Below are 17,230 nucleotides of genomic sequence, written 5' to 3' on the forward strand. Positions count from 1 at the left end.
TTTTCTATTTTGACTGTACAGAAGTAACTATATAAAATTATTATTTTACAAGTTAAAGTTCAAGTCCTACATTAGTAAAAGTTCAAAAGTAATGTTAGCTTAATGTAGCTGAAGCTAAAAGAATGTGTTTCGGGGACAAACTGCCCTTGAATAATAGCGATTCACCAACACAGCTGCTTAAAATGTTAATAGTATTTCTATTGCTTTAAACAAAATACATTTGATAGATATTTCCAACTGTATATTCTCAGAGACCGTATCACACCAAGCTAAGAGGTTATGTAATCTAATTAAAGATAAAAGATAATTGTCATTATCTGTCAAAATCTAAATTCTTTAAATCAAATTTAGCGAAATAACACTCGTTTAATTTAACCCCCAAAAAATCTGAACGTAGAAACATGAAATAACTATCTCAAACAACATAGATCATATTGTTGAATATACATGTGAACATGTTCATATTTTTAGTCACAAGGTCTTTTGACAACAGGTACGATTAGAGTATTTTTAAATACTGTATTCCCTAAAAACTGGTACATTTGGTACAGAGTAATTGAGTAATTGATCCGGCCTGATCATCGTTACTAAACAATGCATAGTTAAAGTGTCTAGATTTACAGGGTGAAAACGACACGCCAAAATCAACAGCCCCTCCCCACAGCTTTAGTGCAACATTAACCTTGTAACTGCTCCTAAATCATGACATGTACTAAGGGGGTTCCTTCCCAACACATGGTGTCTTGCTGACATTCGTGGTCTCCAAGCAACACATAGCCATGACATTTATGAGTTACGGCTCCTATGCTGGCATCCCTGTTTCATATATGTTACTGTATCTCCCCTCCTCTCCCCATCCACACTCTCTGTTATGTGTTCTTCTGCAGTGATCTTCTGTATTACATTATGGTCCTATTATCTTCTCTTCGTTTCATTATAACCATTTGGGCACTTAAACATCTTAACAGACACAGGTTTACAGGAAAATGATTTACAGCCTGAACAGTTTGAGTGTAGTGGGAAATGCTCTGCATTCATAAATGACACAACAGGAAGAGAGCTATAAAAAGTAACTGGTTTCTTTACTAATGGCGTGCTCGGCTGTCATGGGGGGGCTACCCAGATGCATAATGTTTTTCGTGCATCAATCGATTGAAAAAACAAATTGTGATTAATCACAGTAGAGGCTGTGATAAATCATGATTTTAGGCACATCCAAAGGTGCTTATTATGCAACATTATGGAGGCACACACAACTTAGAAAACGATGCTTGCGCTTTACACAATTTCATCCAGATGTTTACAAATACTCCAACTTGAGCACATACAGTATGTGTATAGCCTACCATTACATAGTTGTAAAAATTGCAGTAAGGGGATAGTACTATCCCCCACAACTGACTGGCCTGCCTTGCATTGCTCGCCTGTTTTGTTTTTTACAATGTTGGAAGTTCAATGGCATGATTCAGACCTTAGTGAAAGAAATCCACAACACTCAACCACAGGAACTGTGTAGGTTGCTTGTCTGTTTAGTTTTTCTTTTTTAACTTTCCCATACATAATTGCAAATTAAAAGTATAGTAGAGCATCCAGTGGGCAGAAGCCAGAACATTCAATCTCTACAAGGGAAGACCCCTATGGGGATTAAAACAAAGAACCAGCCTGCTGTGATGTGTCAGCCCTAAACACCACACTAACAGGCTAGCTTTATGTGCTTTCCAATTCACTTTGTGCAATTTCAAAGTGTGGTCCATGCTGTGAAAGCTCCATGTGAATCCAAAGACTTCAAAAGGCATTTTCAGGTTGCTTTCTACCAGGCATTAGGAAGAATGCAAGTTTAAAACATGTCCTTTTTTCCACATTGGCTTCGCTCTTTAGACCTGTATGTCCACAGTTCATGGATCTGACTCACACACAGGCAATAATAGCAGATCCCACTAAATCATAACATGAGGGTTACGCTTGAGGATTTGCACATCATTTCTGGACTACAGGCTTCTCCGAGTGACTTATAATTTTAACATCCTTTACTGGAAAAAAAAAAATGTTATTTTGTTCCTGTTTGGTGTGTGTTAATTTAAGCCCTATTTCATGTTCCTTACTCGTTGAAAGCAGCATATGTTTGTGTGTGGTTTAAATGTATGTGCAAACACAGAAAATTCCACTCTCGAAGATCACAAAGTCATGAGTCTCAGTGTCAGTTTCCACCAGCTTCCTGGTAGATGGAAATACATCACACCCCATGTTGAAAGGCCTCCCATGGTGCATTGGTGTTTATGGTCAACAAACATAAACAAACATCTGAGATTGATTTAATGTGGCAGAATAAGAGGCTTCTTTGTTGGGTAGGAAAATTAAAAAAAAATTGTCTTATTGTGCTCCTCTGATGATGTTGCTTAAAACACAGATCCAATCACCAACTTGACTTCCATTTAACCTTTGACCTCGCCTGACAGAAGCAGATCTCTTTACAAACAAATGACTCTTTTCCTCCAGCTTTATGCATTTAGTGTCTCCTGTTTCCCTTCACTGTATTTATCACCTTATTTCTCATGTTGTTCATCCAGAGGTAAATGAAAAGCAGCCACAGAGAAGGACGGTGCTTAAGTGACCCGTGAGGTCATTCTGAGAAAGACCTGCCTGCCGATTGGTCAGGGCCAGAGGCCATTGAAGTGTTGAAGCTCAACCCTGAGTCTCCTTAAATAAGTGAATATTTATCACAGTTGGAAACTAAAAACAGCCAGACTGACTGACAAGGGGAAGAAGATAGGCTCTGTTGACACAATGTTCTGGGACATTCTGTTTCTAAAGCCATATTGTTTAAAGTCTATGATATCATGATTGAAAAACATAACAAAGATAGGTTTCAGGAAGTCTGTTTGCGATCCAGCTGTACTACTCGCCAACTTCAGCACTGTGATGCAGTCAGTTTAATCCCTGTCTTTACATGAGTAATTTTAAACAGTTGAACAATGAAGAATATAAATTGTCTGATCCTGTAAAAAAAAACCTGTTGAAAAATTCCTTCCAAGTCTTTCAAGTTTGACTATGCCTTTCTCCAAATGTTATAATTCTGTGCAAGAAATGTCAAAACCGTCATGTTGAGAAAAAGTATGACAGGAGAGACAACTGCACTCACTGTATAATCACAGGAAACTAGAATACGCCCATGTAAACATTGATGTGAAGCATTAGGAAAAGCATCTCTGCCACTTGTTTGGGAACAGCAGCAGCTGTTCTTATCCCATCGGGGTAAACCCTGCCAGTATTATGAAGGATTAAACTGCTCAGAAGAGGCTTTCTACTTCAAACGTGGTAAACTGACACGGAAGAGGCTCTGGTCTAACCATTTATAATTAAAAGCCAATTGCAGTATATTCTACTTTAACAGTATTAACACTGAAATAATCATAACAAAAGAAGACATCAACATTTTTTTTTGCAGTTTATACTGTTCTGATTGTAATAGTACAGGTATAATATAACATTGATGCACTACAATGTGATATATTTTTGATACTGTGTAGCAAATCTGAAATATTCTAATAATGGTTATTGAGAAAACTGTTTTATTCCTTCACTCTGATTCAACTAGTGCTGATACTGAATGTAACCCATACCACCATAACTTCAAACACAGCATCATCATCATCATCATCATCCAGGTGTTCTTATTGCAAATACAAATCTCAAACTGAATTCTTAATACTTCTATCTATTTTTGATAAATTGGATTTTAACAAAATCCCCAGTCTCCAGTAAAAGTAGACAGTCTTCAATTTTTATTAGATTTTCAAATAAGTGAACCTGATAATGTTATTGGTTACCTGATAACTGTGAGTACCTAATGGATGGATGTAACGGAGTTTCAACTCAATCTGAATCTCTATCTCAGCACAAAGAGTCACATCATCAGTGTCAAGTAATAAATACTTTATTTTCACATCAGTATTAAAAATGCAGTCACCTACGGGTTTAACTTGTGTTTAAGTATTGATCCTCATTAAATAGAATTCTGTTAGCAATGTTAATCTGCCTAAAGCCAGTTATTGTTCAGAAAATGTTTAGTACAATAAAGAAACTGAAACTGTTGTCCAGTCCATCATCTGCCACCTCCATTAGCTGCCCCACCCCCGGCTCCTCCGCCTGATTGGTCCTGAGCGCCTGACATCATCAGGAAGAGAACAAGCGGCACGATGTACATCCACTGGAGAAGAAGACAAGGGCAAAAAAGGATATTAATAAAACTGTATGTTCGTTCAAGATGACTAATTTAGCTGTGATTACAGAGTACTTTTCCCGATCAGATCATCTCAGATTAGGTTTGAGTTATATTCTAAACAGAGGAGGAGAAAAGATTAAGTGCGAAAGTGGTGAGATAAAAGAGAAATCTCAGGATCAAACGCCAAACACATGTTCAGCATATTCAACCAGACAGTTAAGATTTAAGATGTCTTGAATGTTTCCAATGGAGGCTTTCTTGTACAAAGACTTGAGAATAAAGAAAACTTGCAATTATCCATCTCAAATGTATTTGGTGTTGAACCTGAAGTAAACTGTGAAAGAGTAGAAAAGGGGTCAATGAGTTGGAAACAAGGAGGTGAGTTTCGGTTAGTCATATTACAGAGGAGGGAAACATAATATGAGAGAGGAGGAAGGGGGACAGAACGAGCCACGAGTAAGAAAACAGTACTTCTGTGGGAATCAGCTCTGCTCTCTTCCTCCCCCTGCTGGGGGCTGTGCTGAATTGGTGACCATGAGGAAGATTGCACCACCCAGAATCAAATACCACTGGAACACAGCACAGCACCGAGTCAACAAAATGTCACAAGGTCACTGAACAAAGCAAGACACACACACACAAACAGCACAGAGCGCAACAAGCTGGAGGAGAGGTCATACGGAAGCTCAGAGGAGCCGAGTCAAAAAGAGACGAGGACAGTTTCTCTGTGTTTAAAAAACATGGAGCTTGAGTGAGGAGAGCTTTGCACTCCGACTGGCAGCTCAACATTAAGAAGACAATCAGAGTCTCAAAACTGCTTTAAAAATAACAACAATTTGCTGGCAGAATAATCTTGGATGACTAGTCAACTTTTAGGATCAAGTCAGCAGAATCAAACAGAAGAATGGATGAATAGATGTGGGTCCCAAACTATGACACCATGATAATAAACAATAAACCTGTTTGGTTCTGAGTCCCAAACTTTTTTCCCTGGAGCTCCCCCTACTTGTAGCCGAGAAAAACTGAGCCCTACACTTTCTCCTACACTGTCTTGTCTTTTCCTGTCAATACATTGATTTTGGCAAAGGGAGTTTTGATTATATTATTTTGTCTGCAGGAGATTGAACAGCTAGAGCTGGCATCCAACACATCCCAGGGGGCGGGCATATCACTGTTCATAAACATGTCAACATATAAATGAAGCATTCTCCCCTGAGTAGACAAAAACTGGGTTTTTACGGTTTATACAAATCAGTGCGTAACCAGTCAGACTGTAGGACTGACGGAGACTCCTTAGGGCTTCTTTGTGAATAAAACAAAAAACTGGTCTAGAAATAAAGTAAACAATGCATCTTTTCCCCTTGGGCTGATCCAAATAAACTGAAGCAAATGCATGAAATGATTCTTATACTGAGGATCACTGAATCAGACAGTAACAACAAACCAAACATTTGCAATAATTTGAACTTTTTCAAAGACTTAAACTACTGACATGTCCTTTATCATTTATTTAAACAAACGCTGCAGGCAAGTTGTGTATACAAAGTTGGAGTGCTTCTGATTGAGCTTGAAAAAACTGAATGAACTAAATCAGCATTTCATGTTTTCATTAACTTTATGAGCTATTGCACATTACGGAGATCAGAGAAGAATTACCAAAGGCAAAGTGAATATCTTGGAACGGCCTGCCAGCCTTATCAGCCGTTTTCAGCGGGACTACTTACATATTTAGCAAAGAACGATTTCTGCTCCTGTGGATTCTTTTCTTTCTTCGCAATTTCCAGATCCATTCGCTCAAGGAACAGAGCTGTCTCGGGCCTGAAAGAAAGCAGGTAATTAGTATTCAAAGAAAAACAAAAACAGACGGTGTATTTGAAAGTAAGACTTGTTTCTTCCTGTGGGGGGAAATTATGTGAGGCTTCTTTGCAAAGAAACTGAATCAAAGAAATCTAAACAAAGAAGCCACCCAAGAGGATTTCACTTCTGCAGACAGCCAAGATGTGGATGGTAGAAGTGTACTCAAGCTTATTTAACAAATCAAGAACTGACCCTGGTGCATTAACAGGAGCCATTATGCTGAGTGTGGTGTTGAAAATCTCAAGATCAACTTCATCCTCGACCTCTGTGCCCCTGCAGGCTCCAGGTATTGTTACTATGGAGATGCCAATTAGGTACCCAGACACGTCAGTGTGGATGCTGATGACGTCGCTCAGATGGGACTCAACCATGGCACACTGAGGATCAGAGCAGAATAGAAGTTATAATCAGAACAAGCATTAGGAAAGGTTTTAATGTTACCCTGAAGGATTAAGTTGCATTACAGTTGCTCTCATTCCAGAATATAAATTTAAGTATAGTAAGAAGTAGATTATGATAAATACTGAAAAAGTATATGCATTATTCTTTTATGAAGCATGATCCCATATCTGCTACGGCAATAATATTTTCATTATACTTCAATAAAAATCACTATACATGGGATCTATAAATTCCTTCTTTTAGTATTAAACTTTACTGTAGCGAAGCAGTGCACAGAAAAAGTATTAACTAATCATTCACACACCGCCCACAAAACAGCGAGAGTAATTGGGGACTATGTGTCTCGCCCAAGGACACATCTGATATGTGCCGCATGAGCTGGGGATCGACCCCTCAACCTTCCAGGCGAGAGAAACCGACTCTACCAACTGAGCCACAGCTGACCCTAGTAGCAGCCAGCTGCATAAGAGTTCAGACATATTTATTGAGTGGCATTGTGGTCCTGAATGAATCCAAATGTTAATAATAAGTTAAACCGATTTGTGATTCTGGGACCGACCAGCAAAGGTGCAGGCTGTAAGTTTAGCCAGCTAGTTGTGCACATCCCAAAAACAACCAAAAAATATCTATTTTTTTCAAAACAAAGTACATGGCCCTAAATACATAAAGACCTTGAAAATAGATGTCATTTGATTAACAAGCCCCAGGACGTATCAAAATCAAAGAATGTCTCAATGTGCTGATACTCTCACTCCTCTAATAAAGTTGTATTAAAGAGAAACTGTAAACATCTTTTTGTAGTATACTCTCCTGGTAATATATTATATACATAAGATAAGTTAAATACATACAGCTCTGACAAATGCTGTGAGGTATCCCTCCATCTGGCGCTCTGTCTGTCGGTCTGCCTGCAGGAAAACACGAGGAACTCTGATTCTGTACAGACCGTCCACTGCAGCCACTTCCTGTGGAGTCATTCAAAACAAACACGTCAGAGATGCAGGATCATGTCTTGCTGAAATTATAACCATTTTAAATGATCTCTGTTTAGTTTAGTTTCTTAGGATCCCCTTTCCTCCTGGGGTCCACAACAACCATTACAGTGTGACTGTGTCAACTTACAACTTAAAACCAATGTAACACTCATGAAAATAAACAACACTCTTGTGATAGCTCAAAGTCGTTTTTTCAAACTCTAGTAATTAATAACCATCAATGCCCAGTTTGCTGCTGTCACAAGACAGTTTTGTTCGTGGCTGAGTATGAGCATAATGTGTCCCAAAGGTAATTAAGCTTGTAGTTAAAAAATGAAAAATAAGAAGCTAAAGATCCTGTTAATAAACATTACTTCAACTTCCTCTTGTTTTACCTTCAGTTTGGCCCTGTCTTCTTCAGAAAGCTGGTTCTGACTGAGTGAGAGGCTGTGCTCCCTGCCAGCTTTCAACACCAGAGCTCCACGCACACGAAACTTTGCTACATCATCTGAAACGAGGAGGACAAAGGAAATATAAAGCTAAACAGGTAGGGTATATAAAGCTAAACAGGTAGGGCATATAAAGCTAAACAGGTAGGGTATATAAAGCTAAACAGGTAGGGCATATAAAGCTAAACAGGTAGGGCATATAAAGCTAAACAGGTAGGGTATATAAACCTAAACAGGTAGGGCATATAAAGCTAAACAGGTAGGGTAAATAAAGCTAAACAGGTAGGGTATATAAACCTAACAGGTAGGGTATATAAACCTAACAGGTAGGGTATATAAAGCTAAACAGGTAGGATAAATAAAGCTAAACAGGTAGGGTAAATAAAGCTAAACAGGTAGGGTAAATAAAGCTAAACAGGTAGGGCATATAAACCTAACAGGTAGGGTATATAAACCTAACAGGTAGGGCATATAAACCTAACAGGTAGGGTATATAAACCTAACAGGTAGGGCATATAAACCTAACAGGTAGGGTATATAAACCTAACAGGTAGGGCATATAAACCTAACAGGTAGGGTATATAAAGCTAACAGGTAGGGTATATAAACCTAACAGGTAGGGCATATAAACCTAACAGGTAGGGTATATAAAGCTAAACAGGTAGGGCATATAAACCTAACAGGTAGGGCATATAAAGCTAAACAGGTAGTGTAAATAAACAACTGAATGGCAAGCACCTGTCACACCTGTTTTATATTTTACATAGGAATCTCAAGAACTAACCAATTGACAGTTTAGAGGATGTTCACGCCTGCTGAACAGCATAAATAATGTTTTAATACATCAAGAAAACTAAGTTAAATAGACAATTTAGTAGATGAGACGCTGTCATACGGGGTAGCTAGCTACCTAACCAGCATTAATAATATCATACCATATTTGATAAATAAAAACAAGTTAAAAGAAGGCTTTCTCACCGACATCAAATGAGTGCTCAAGGGGCACAGAGAAACCACTTAATTCAGTGTCCATGGCATCGCCAACCTGTGAAAGCCACAAAATGTGAACGCCACAGTTAGCCTTCTGACGGACAAAGCTAATGCTAATGACAGGAGCAGCTTCCGCTTAACCGGAGGCAGTCGTTGGGTTATATGGACACACTTCAATACTTACTCTTCGACCGGTATTACAACAAACAAAATCCGTGTTTACGGCAAACAAAACAGTGAAAATAACAGCGATTTCTGAGTGTAATAGACGAGCCATTTCGAAATGCTCAGCACAGCGGAGGCTTCTTCTTCTTCGCTGGAGTTAAACGGTAGTCGATATCCGTTTTGTTTGCATTACTGCCACCCTCTGGCTCCCCCTATTTTTGCAGCCTACCTACAGTCGAGTAAACTGTCCAGTCTCATTTGGGCATGAGGTCTTCCTTTTGCGATTGTGTCTGCTTATACATTTTCTCAAATCCCTAAATGTGCTTGGAAAAATAGGAATGTGCTATTTACGTTTGTGTTATTGATCTTGTGTCCCATTTTTCATAAAGCCGTTCCTGATTCAGTATCTATAAACAACATAATTAAAGATATAGAATTAGCTCCCCAGTTTAATTCTGACATACACCTCATGGCATTAATTATATTCCTATATTGTGGCTGTATTTAGCCCACATGTACTCTCCAATTCAATCTTGTATCAAAGTACATTTAAACTACTTTACCTTAGTTTCTTTCAAGTCAAATTAAACTTTTGTCTTTTCCACTGAGTTTTCAAATCCCTGCTGTGCGCCCCACTTTTTAACATTATTAATTCAATCTACCATTCTCCTTACTATGTCCTTAATATTTCTCCCTCATTTCCAAAGTTTTCCATATATCTGCAAAGAGTGATCTCACTGGAATATTTATATCATTCACTGTCAAGACTCAACTATAACAGCATGAGAGTGTTTTTTTTTTTTTTTAATTGTCTTGAAAAGCTCATTTGGGAGGTTTTTGTAGGGTTAGTCTAGACTCTAGCTCATAGGGCAGATCTTACCTTATCTTACCTTTACTTTCAAATGTACCCATGGTTGTCATGGAATCAAACGATTCAAATGATCAATCACAATAAATCACAAAAGTTCAATAGTTAATCCCGATAATTGCATTTTAAATCACGTTTGAAATTTCAAAATTGTTAGGCTTTTATTTTGAATTTTTGTACTGTTTTAAGATGCGAGTACTTAACTTGCTGTTTGAATTCAACCCTGCTTTTATTTTAGAAATAATAAGGACCTTCTGGTAGATCAAGGGATTAAAGGACATTTACTTAACCTCAGAAAAAAAGAACTTGTTAGGATCAAAAACTAAGTTAATTCAGTGATTTAACTTCTGATTAATCACGATTAACTAGTTGATGCTGACAGCCCTTTTTTTTAAGACATTGTATTTTTGCATCTAAAGCTGCTCCTGTGATGCACTTTTGGTTTGCATTGATGCTGGCACACCATGTGGATAAAGTTTCAGCTCTTGGCTCATCCTGTATATTTGTAATAAGCGTTCTGACCGTTAAATCTCCTCATGCTGTCTTTTGACGGTTATTAAAGTCACTCACTGTGAAACTTTGCGGAGGAAAATAACAACAAAGTCTGTTTCAGCAGCGTGCAGTAAGGGCGCGGTCACAGTTCGTTTGGCCAGTGTGACCGCTCCTGCTCAGGCACGGTACACTTCCTTGGCTTTGGCAGACTTCGGAGAGGTGTGCTTCGGCACGGTACACTTCATGCACGAGCACAAGCACGCGGGCACACAACGCTGACAGCCTTCATTATGGTGAAATCCAGAGTTTCATGTCTGTATCTGACTAAAATTACACAATATAAGCCACAAAGTAGCTGTCATGTTCTCTGTGTTGTTCTCCGATGTGCAGACGCGGACTCGACTTCGTGTCCCTTTCTCTCTCTCTCTCTCTCTCTCTCTCTCTCTCAAGTCCGCCTGTTTGTCAACTGAGCACGCTTCATAATAACATAAAGCATGCATGCGTTGTATTACGACGTTATGTACAAGAAGTAATCAAACGCGGATATTCCTGTGTAGTGTGACCGTGCTGGCCAGTGTGGGAATTGCGCAGCAGGGGGGCCAATCGTGCTTGAGTACGGCACGGTACAGATGGCCAGTGTGACCGCGCCCTAACTCAATTCATCTGACACCTGCCCGCCGACAGTCGTTAAAAGAATTTAAAATAACTATGTAGAAGTTAACGATCTTGTTGCTGATCGCTTGTTTGCTGTTGTAGCTCATGAAGTGTCATCAGTCTTAATTTCAGTCAGTTTCATTACCAGTGTAGAACTCCACACAGGATCAAAAAATCATCTACTGTATGTGGACGGAGTAACAATGGCCCACACACACACACACACACACACACACACACACACACACACACACACACACACACACACACACATAAACACACACACACACACATGCAGAGTAAATTTGTGCAAGCTGAGCTTTTTCAGATATGTGATGACCTACTTGCATGCATCATGTTTACAAATAATATAATATTCATCATCTTGATTTTATTGTCTGCTTCTTACTTAATGTTACAGTGTTGTCACTGCTGTCGTCTTTGAATTAGTATTTTTAGCATTTTGCTCACAGAGTAGGTTCATGTCTGTTGACAGAATGCCACCAGTGAACCACGACTGGATTTAGGCTGCTGTCTTGTAACCTGTCAGACGACATTTCTGGTACAATTTCATTTCCCTCTTCTTGGCAGAATAAATAGGTTGATTTCTATTTTGAGTCTGCTAAATTTCAGCTTAGTGGTGCTCCATATTCCGCCTGTAGCAAAGAAGGCAGTACAAGATGAATAATTTACCTTTGAGACAAGTAGAGTTGTCAAAGTGCCTGAAATGTAATGTGCCCTTATCTATTTGGCCCTGTGTGATATTTGAGTTTTAGACAGCAAAGTAACCTTTCAATTCGGAGCATTAACTAAATTTACTTTATGTTAATGGTAAATAATTTCATATCAGTGGTTTAATATGAGTTGCATAAATATATGACATCATTCCATTCCCATTTTTATAGGCTCTCTCTCTCTCTCTCTCTATATATATATATATATATATAAAACAACATTAACTCCATCTTAAACTTAGTAACGTTGTGAGCATTCTGAATGCACTGACACATCATGGACCAGCAGAGGGTGCTAACACACCAGAAAAGGTCTTCAACCTTCCTCTCTCTCTCTCTCCAATCCTTTCTAAGTGCCATGTTATCAGCTGGATAATAAATATTTATGTCCTGTGATGAAGAGGGTTGCCATGTTTTTGAACTCTTCTTGCTCTAGTCAGCATTCTACTTTCTACCTTAGCAGGGATTTTTCTTTTACCTTAATGTCTTTTTAAGGAGTAAATCTGCACTGAATCACACCGAGGAGAAAACTGTGTTTGCACTTTTAATTTGTGGACCTGGAACACTATCTTGTATTTCTAATGTGTCTTTATCATTCCCCTGGGATGCGCTGACATTCACAACTGTAGGGACTTAGGTTGGACTCGAGTTTAAATCTCTGTGTGGACCAAAGGATTGATGATGGTCTGGTGGCTGAAGACGCACCAGGTCAGTTCCTGAGTACTGCCGACTACCCTTGAGCAAGGCACCAAACCCTTAACAGCTCTGGTGCGGCATATGCTGTGGCGCATGAGTAGACCAGACCGGCATATGCCGCGACATGTGCCACTCATATGCCACTCATATGCGGCATAGTCTGCGGCTGCTCCTACAGTCCACAGTTCATCAATTATGCACGAGTATACCTGCAATATTTCTATTTTTACAGGACCCACACTGATCATATTGTCAGAGTGCTCACGTCCAGTCAGCAGTCTCCCTCAATCTATGATGAACAAAAACTTTCAATTCTTGGCTACATTTTATCATGACAAACTAGGTCTGCTCTGTGACCAATTACGAGGATATATAGGACCATTGATCATGTAAGAGATGCCCCGACTTAAAGGCAGGGTTGGTAATTACCTCCATATACACTTTTTAAGGTTTTGGTTGAAATTGTCTTCAGTTCTTGACAGAGATAAATAATTAGTGTGCTCTGAAAAAGGAACAAAGAAAATCCGTCATCTGTAACAGTTGTAAGCATGTAAAAACTTCGACCAATGTCTGCTACACAACAAAAAAAAAAATAGGATCAATAATTATAAGATGAGCTTTAAGGGAAGTACTCTCCCATGCAATTCTCAAACACAATCCTCATGGGGTTTGGTCATTCTATTTAAGTAACACTTGATTAGTCAACTAACTGTTGCAGCCTTCTTCAAGACGTCCTCAGGAATGTACTAAAACACCTAAAAGTTGAAAGACATGCAAAGCAAACACAACTCTAGCTGTCACAGACAAGTTCTCCAGTCGTGTCTTGTTTTATGACAGCGACTCCAAGCTCAATTTGTTCGCAGCGTTCCTTCAGCTCAACAGGATCAGTGATCACTGAAACCAATGTGTGGAACCTCCAAACCACAATTTATGAATTTACGACTGTTGCTCCACGTCTCTGGGCACGCACACACTGAATTCTGGCTAGAGTTTCTACAGTTAACTTGTTTTGAAGTTGCCTAAACCCTGCTTAACAATACAAAAGTCAACCTCTGGGCAAGAACGTCTATGACCTTGATGGCAGAGAGCCCAAAACTTAAAGTATCAAAGTAGAGCAAAAGGAGAATAAAGTAGAAGAAGCAGAAGAAGAAGCAGGTTTCTGCTGAGTTTGATTGATGTGATCTGTTTCTAGATGCTTATTTCTGGCTGAGGAGTTCTGCTGACACGCAAGAAAAAACCTCTGTGGATACAAGAGAGAGGCATCCATCATTTTCAACTTCAACATTTGTGCATCCAATTGCTGAAAAGTAGGTTTGGATCCAAGGTGCAATCCTTTAAAGTTTAGAAATATCAAGCAGTCATGAATTACTGTAATTTTGTACATCCAACTATCCCTCAAAAGTGTTTCCGAGGGTCAACCTGGTACACACACACACACACACACACACACACACACACACACAATGTAATTTCTGTGGGCTTCCTCATGACTATTTAGACCACATTAGAACGAATGCCACCACTGAAGAAGTAAGAGGCCAGTGCCCCAGTTTGGCAAACCTGATTCAAAAAATGTCTTTCAACAAGTCTTAAAGGTCACATAACATTAATAAAATCTCATCGCCTCTTGAAAATCTGTCTACAGAAATAAAAGCTAAAAGAGACAGCCGATGATTTCAGGGAAGCCCCCGTTTCCCTATGATTTGGCCCCATAAATCAAAGTTACATAATATGTTTTTTGAAATTCAAATTGTTTTTGATGGGCTCATATTACAGTTTGTCTCTGTCTGGCTCCTGTTGTTCAGTCTGCATGGAGCATATGGCGACTGAAGCATGCGATTCCCCGGGGTTCTGCCTTTGAAACTATGCCGGCCACTTCAGTATGTGTTCCCCCCTTACTGGGACGGCCCATTACTCTCTGTCATCGCCCCAAACAACAGTGTCACCTTACTATTCTTAGTCAAAAATGAAAGCATCAATGTTTCTGATGTCAAACAGCAACATGAGGACTTTCACTTGGAAGGAAGATGCTGCCCCTAACCCAAATGCCGTATTAAAAATGGAACAGTGTGAAAAATAAGAGTCAATAAAATGTTTAAAAATATATCTGAAGGTTTGAATAAAACGGTGCTTCTTTTGACAGTAATGACACCACTTCAATTATTACATGAAAGATAACCTAAACACAACGACACTCATCCCTCTGAAAAAGCATTTTGTCACCAATTTGTAATTTTTACATGCCTTTATTAATGCCTGAGAGAAAATCTGGTTGACACTGTGTTATTGCGAGACATGCTTTTCACACACATACAGGCCTGAATGTGATGTCACGAAGGGAAACTCTCCAAACAGCCTTTTTAAGCACACATTTTCTGAAAAGTGAAGTGGGCATAAGATGTGGTAAAGTGCATTTCGCATATGACCTTTAATTTTCATCCCATCTCGAGTTTTGTCACTCCCTTCTCAAGACATCCCAGGATTGTCACAAGTTGTAAAATGCTTGTGAACTTGATCTCTTTGAATGCTGCTGCACAAATGCAAACGCTTGTGATCACTGTATAGCTGAGCATAAATAATACGCCAGCATCCTCCTTACACATCCAGGTAGAAGGTAGTATAATCAGTGTATCAGTTGCCCTAGACTTAAATCTTAACCACTCAAACCTTTTAAAACCATCAAAATATTTATTACTTGTTTATCCTGTCAAAATATGATGTATTACTTTTGTCTTTTATTGGAACATCTTTATGATAGAGAGTGCTATCATAAAGACCTTTTTGCACTTCTTTGTTTCTTCCATGTCTTCTATATACTATATATTCTTAATGAAACAACATTTTAAAATATTGAGTTTCAACTCCACAAGCCGCCCAGTGACAGCTTTAGTATGTAAGCCTGTGTGTATCAGTCGTGGGAAAGGAACTGGAGGTGACTTGCTTCTGTTGACTTAATCTGTACTTCAGTGAGGCTTAGCTAATGCAGGCGTTAAATAACTCCGCTGTCATCCTCTATACACAGGATCACTGGATCATGTAGGACACCTATAGTTAGTCTCCTATATCCACTCTATATCCACAATATTAGACTCATTTCAACCTTTGCAGGGAGTTTAATCGCAGTATAAATCACCGGGGATGAACCGCGAGGGCATCAAAAAGATGTATTTGAGATAATTCAGCTTAAATATCCAATAATGTAAAGTTAGACTATACATTAGGTGCAACAGACTCAAGGACCTTTTATGTCAAACAGCCCTCTATAATCTTCCCCGAGGGGATTTTGCTCTCCTTCAACATCTGAATCTCAAGTTGCACTTGCCTGAAATAGCTGTTCTTCAATCTCTGGCTCTTTCTCTGACTTAAGTTCTTTCCCAAAATTAAACAGCTTATTATTAATGCCAAGGTTAGGGCATTGTGGAAATATAAAAAAAAAAAACTGTAACAACTGAATACAGATGACTGCATGATTTAAATAAATTAATCAATGATGTTCATTTGGAATCAGAGGAGGATGAAGATGAGTATTTTATTTTTTTCTGTGTAATGAAAATACCAACATGTGAAATAGACGTTCTCAGCATGAGCAAGCAGGTGTGCGTTCTTAGTCATCTATGCATTGGGTTGGGAAGTTCAAACCGATCTAGGAGCTCCCGAGGTCAGCGACCTGCTCCTGCTGTCATTGACCTTGTCCCCTCACATCCCCCGCCGAGGGCTTCCATCCCCATAAAATACACCCCGATGACAGCTATGGCTGCTGGAGAACAAATGGGATTGTCAGAGCCTGCAGGAATGCAAGGCTGCCGCTGCTTTGCTCTCATTTTCATTTCTCAAGTTGTTTCTCTCCTGTCCTCTTCAGGTGAGGACTGAACTAAAGTTTCTGCAGTGTGGAGGAGGTGCTTACAGAGAGAGAAAATGTGTGCTTATCTTCAGAGAGAGGAAAGGCATGGTTATGTTTAGGGAGAATAACCCCATGACAAGGAGTAAGTTCTTATTAAGTTTAAGATATACATCATGGATTGGATTTAAAAAAACAGTTATTATTATTTTATTTAGATCAGGGAACTTTTACGCACATATAGAACTTCTAATTTCTTGGTAAAGTTTTGTTTGTTTTTGTGAGTCCAAATTGTTTCAAGCATAATATGGTAAAGTCTGAAAATTGCAGGAGTGTTCCAAGAGCTTACTTGACCTTAATTTCAACAGATCCCAAAAAAGTTGCCTGTCACAGACACATTATTCGTTATTCCTTTCTTGTTTGTTGGTTATAGTAACTCGTTTTACCCCAAGGATGAATAAGGAGACTAAAAAGAGAGGCCAAAGACAATATGCATAACTTATATCCGTTAGCTCAGTTAATGTTATAAAAGTGTTCAAGGTAGCTGTTAGTGAACAAAGCGTGCACTCTTCTACAGGACTATGTTAAATCTGTACATCTACATCCCAAACAGACATGTTAGCCCAGTAAGTAACCAGAAAACAAAGCCCTGTTAGATACCCGATTGTTGTCCACTGCATCTGATCCATGGTTTAAATAATCAATATTTTGACGCATCTGTTAAATTTGCCTTTATAACCGTAAGAAATGTAAAAACAAAAAACAAAAAGGGGTTTAATTTTTCAGCAAGGACAAAAAATGTCTGACCTTGTCCTTCTCCAATTGCAACACCCCCTAATAATGTCTGAGCGTTCTCTAGGTGATCCCCATGCTAATTGAGAAACACATC

The 17,230-nt window shown here is 39.0% G+C and overlaps 1 protein-coding gene and 1 long non-coding RNA gene across 3 annotated transcripts; one reads left to right on the forward strand and one right to left on the reverse strand.

Moving 5' to 3' along the window:
• Positions 1-3,918: 3,918 nt before the first annotated feature.
• On the reverse strand, positions 3,919-9,232 carry emc10 (ER membrane protein complex subunit 10). 2 transcript variants are annotated; one of them, XM_061026334.1, is made up of 8 exons: positions 9,079-9,232; positions 8,883-8,949; positions 7,851-7,963; positions 7,333-7,446; positions 6,272-6,456; positions 5,947-6,040; positions 4,694-4,791; positions 3,919-4,207 (listed from the first exon to the last, which is right to left on the reverse strand). In XM_061026334.1, exons 1-7 carry the CDS (start codon positions 9,169-9,171, stop codon positions 4,705-4,707), a joined length of 753 nt encoding a protein of 250 aa, XP_060882317.1. In that variant the 5' UTR covers positions 9,172-9,232; the 3' UTR covers positions 3,919-4,207; positions 4,694-4,704. The 2 variants fall into 2 exon arrangements, with proteins under 2 accessions (XP_060882317.1, XP_060882316.1); XM_061026333.1 differs by lacking the exon at positions 4,694-4,791.
• On the forward strand, positions 8,114-8,584 carry LOC132953946 (uncharacterized). The gene is made up of 3 exons (XR_009665682.1): positions 8,114-8,186; positions 8,231-8,322; positions 8,543-8,584. It is a non-coding gene; the product is annotated as an uncharacterized LOC132953946 (long non-coding RNA).
• Positions 9,233-17,230: the final 7,998 nt, after the last annotated feature.

The sequence above is a fragment of the Labrus mixtus genome, chromosome 20 (genome assembly GCF_963584025.1).
Source record: "Labrus mixtus chromosome 20, fLabMix1.1, whole genome shotgun sequence".
In the NCBI taxonomy this organism is placed as follows: Eukaryota; Metazoa; Chordata; class Actinopteri; order Labriformes; family Labridae; genus Labrus; species Labrus mixtus.

Bases quoted from the DNA above. Each gene is read 5' to 3' on its own strand.
- emc10 (XM_061026333.1), bottom strand. From the start codon at position 9,171: ATGGCTCGTCTATTACACTCAGAAATCGCTGTTATTTTCACTGTTTTG. The intron at 7,447-7,850 runs GTAAAACAAGAG...ATGACTCCACAG, and splicing joins AAGACAGGGCCAAACTGAAG to GAAGTGGCTGCAGTGGACGG. The intron at 6,457-7,332 runs GTATGTATTTAA...TCTGATCCTCAG, and splicing joins TCACAGCATTTGTCAGAGCT to TGTGCCATGGTTGAGTCCCA.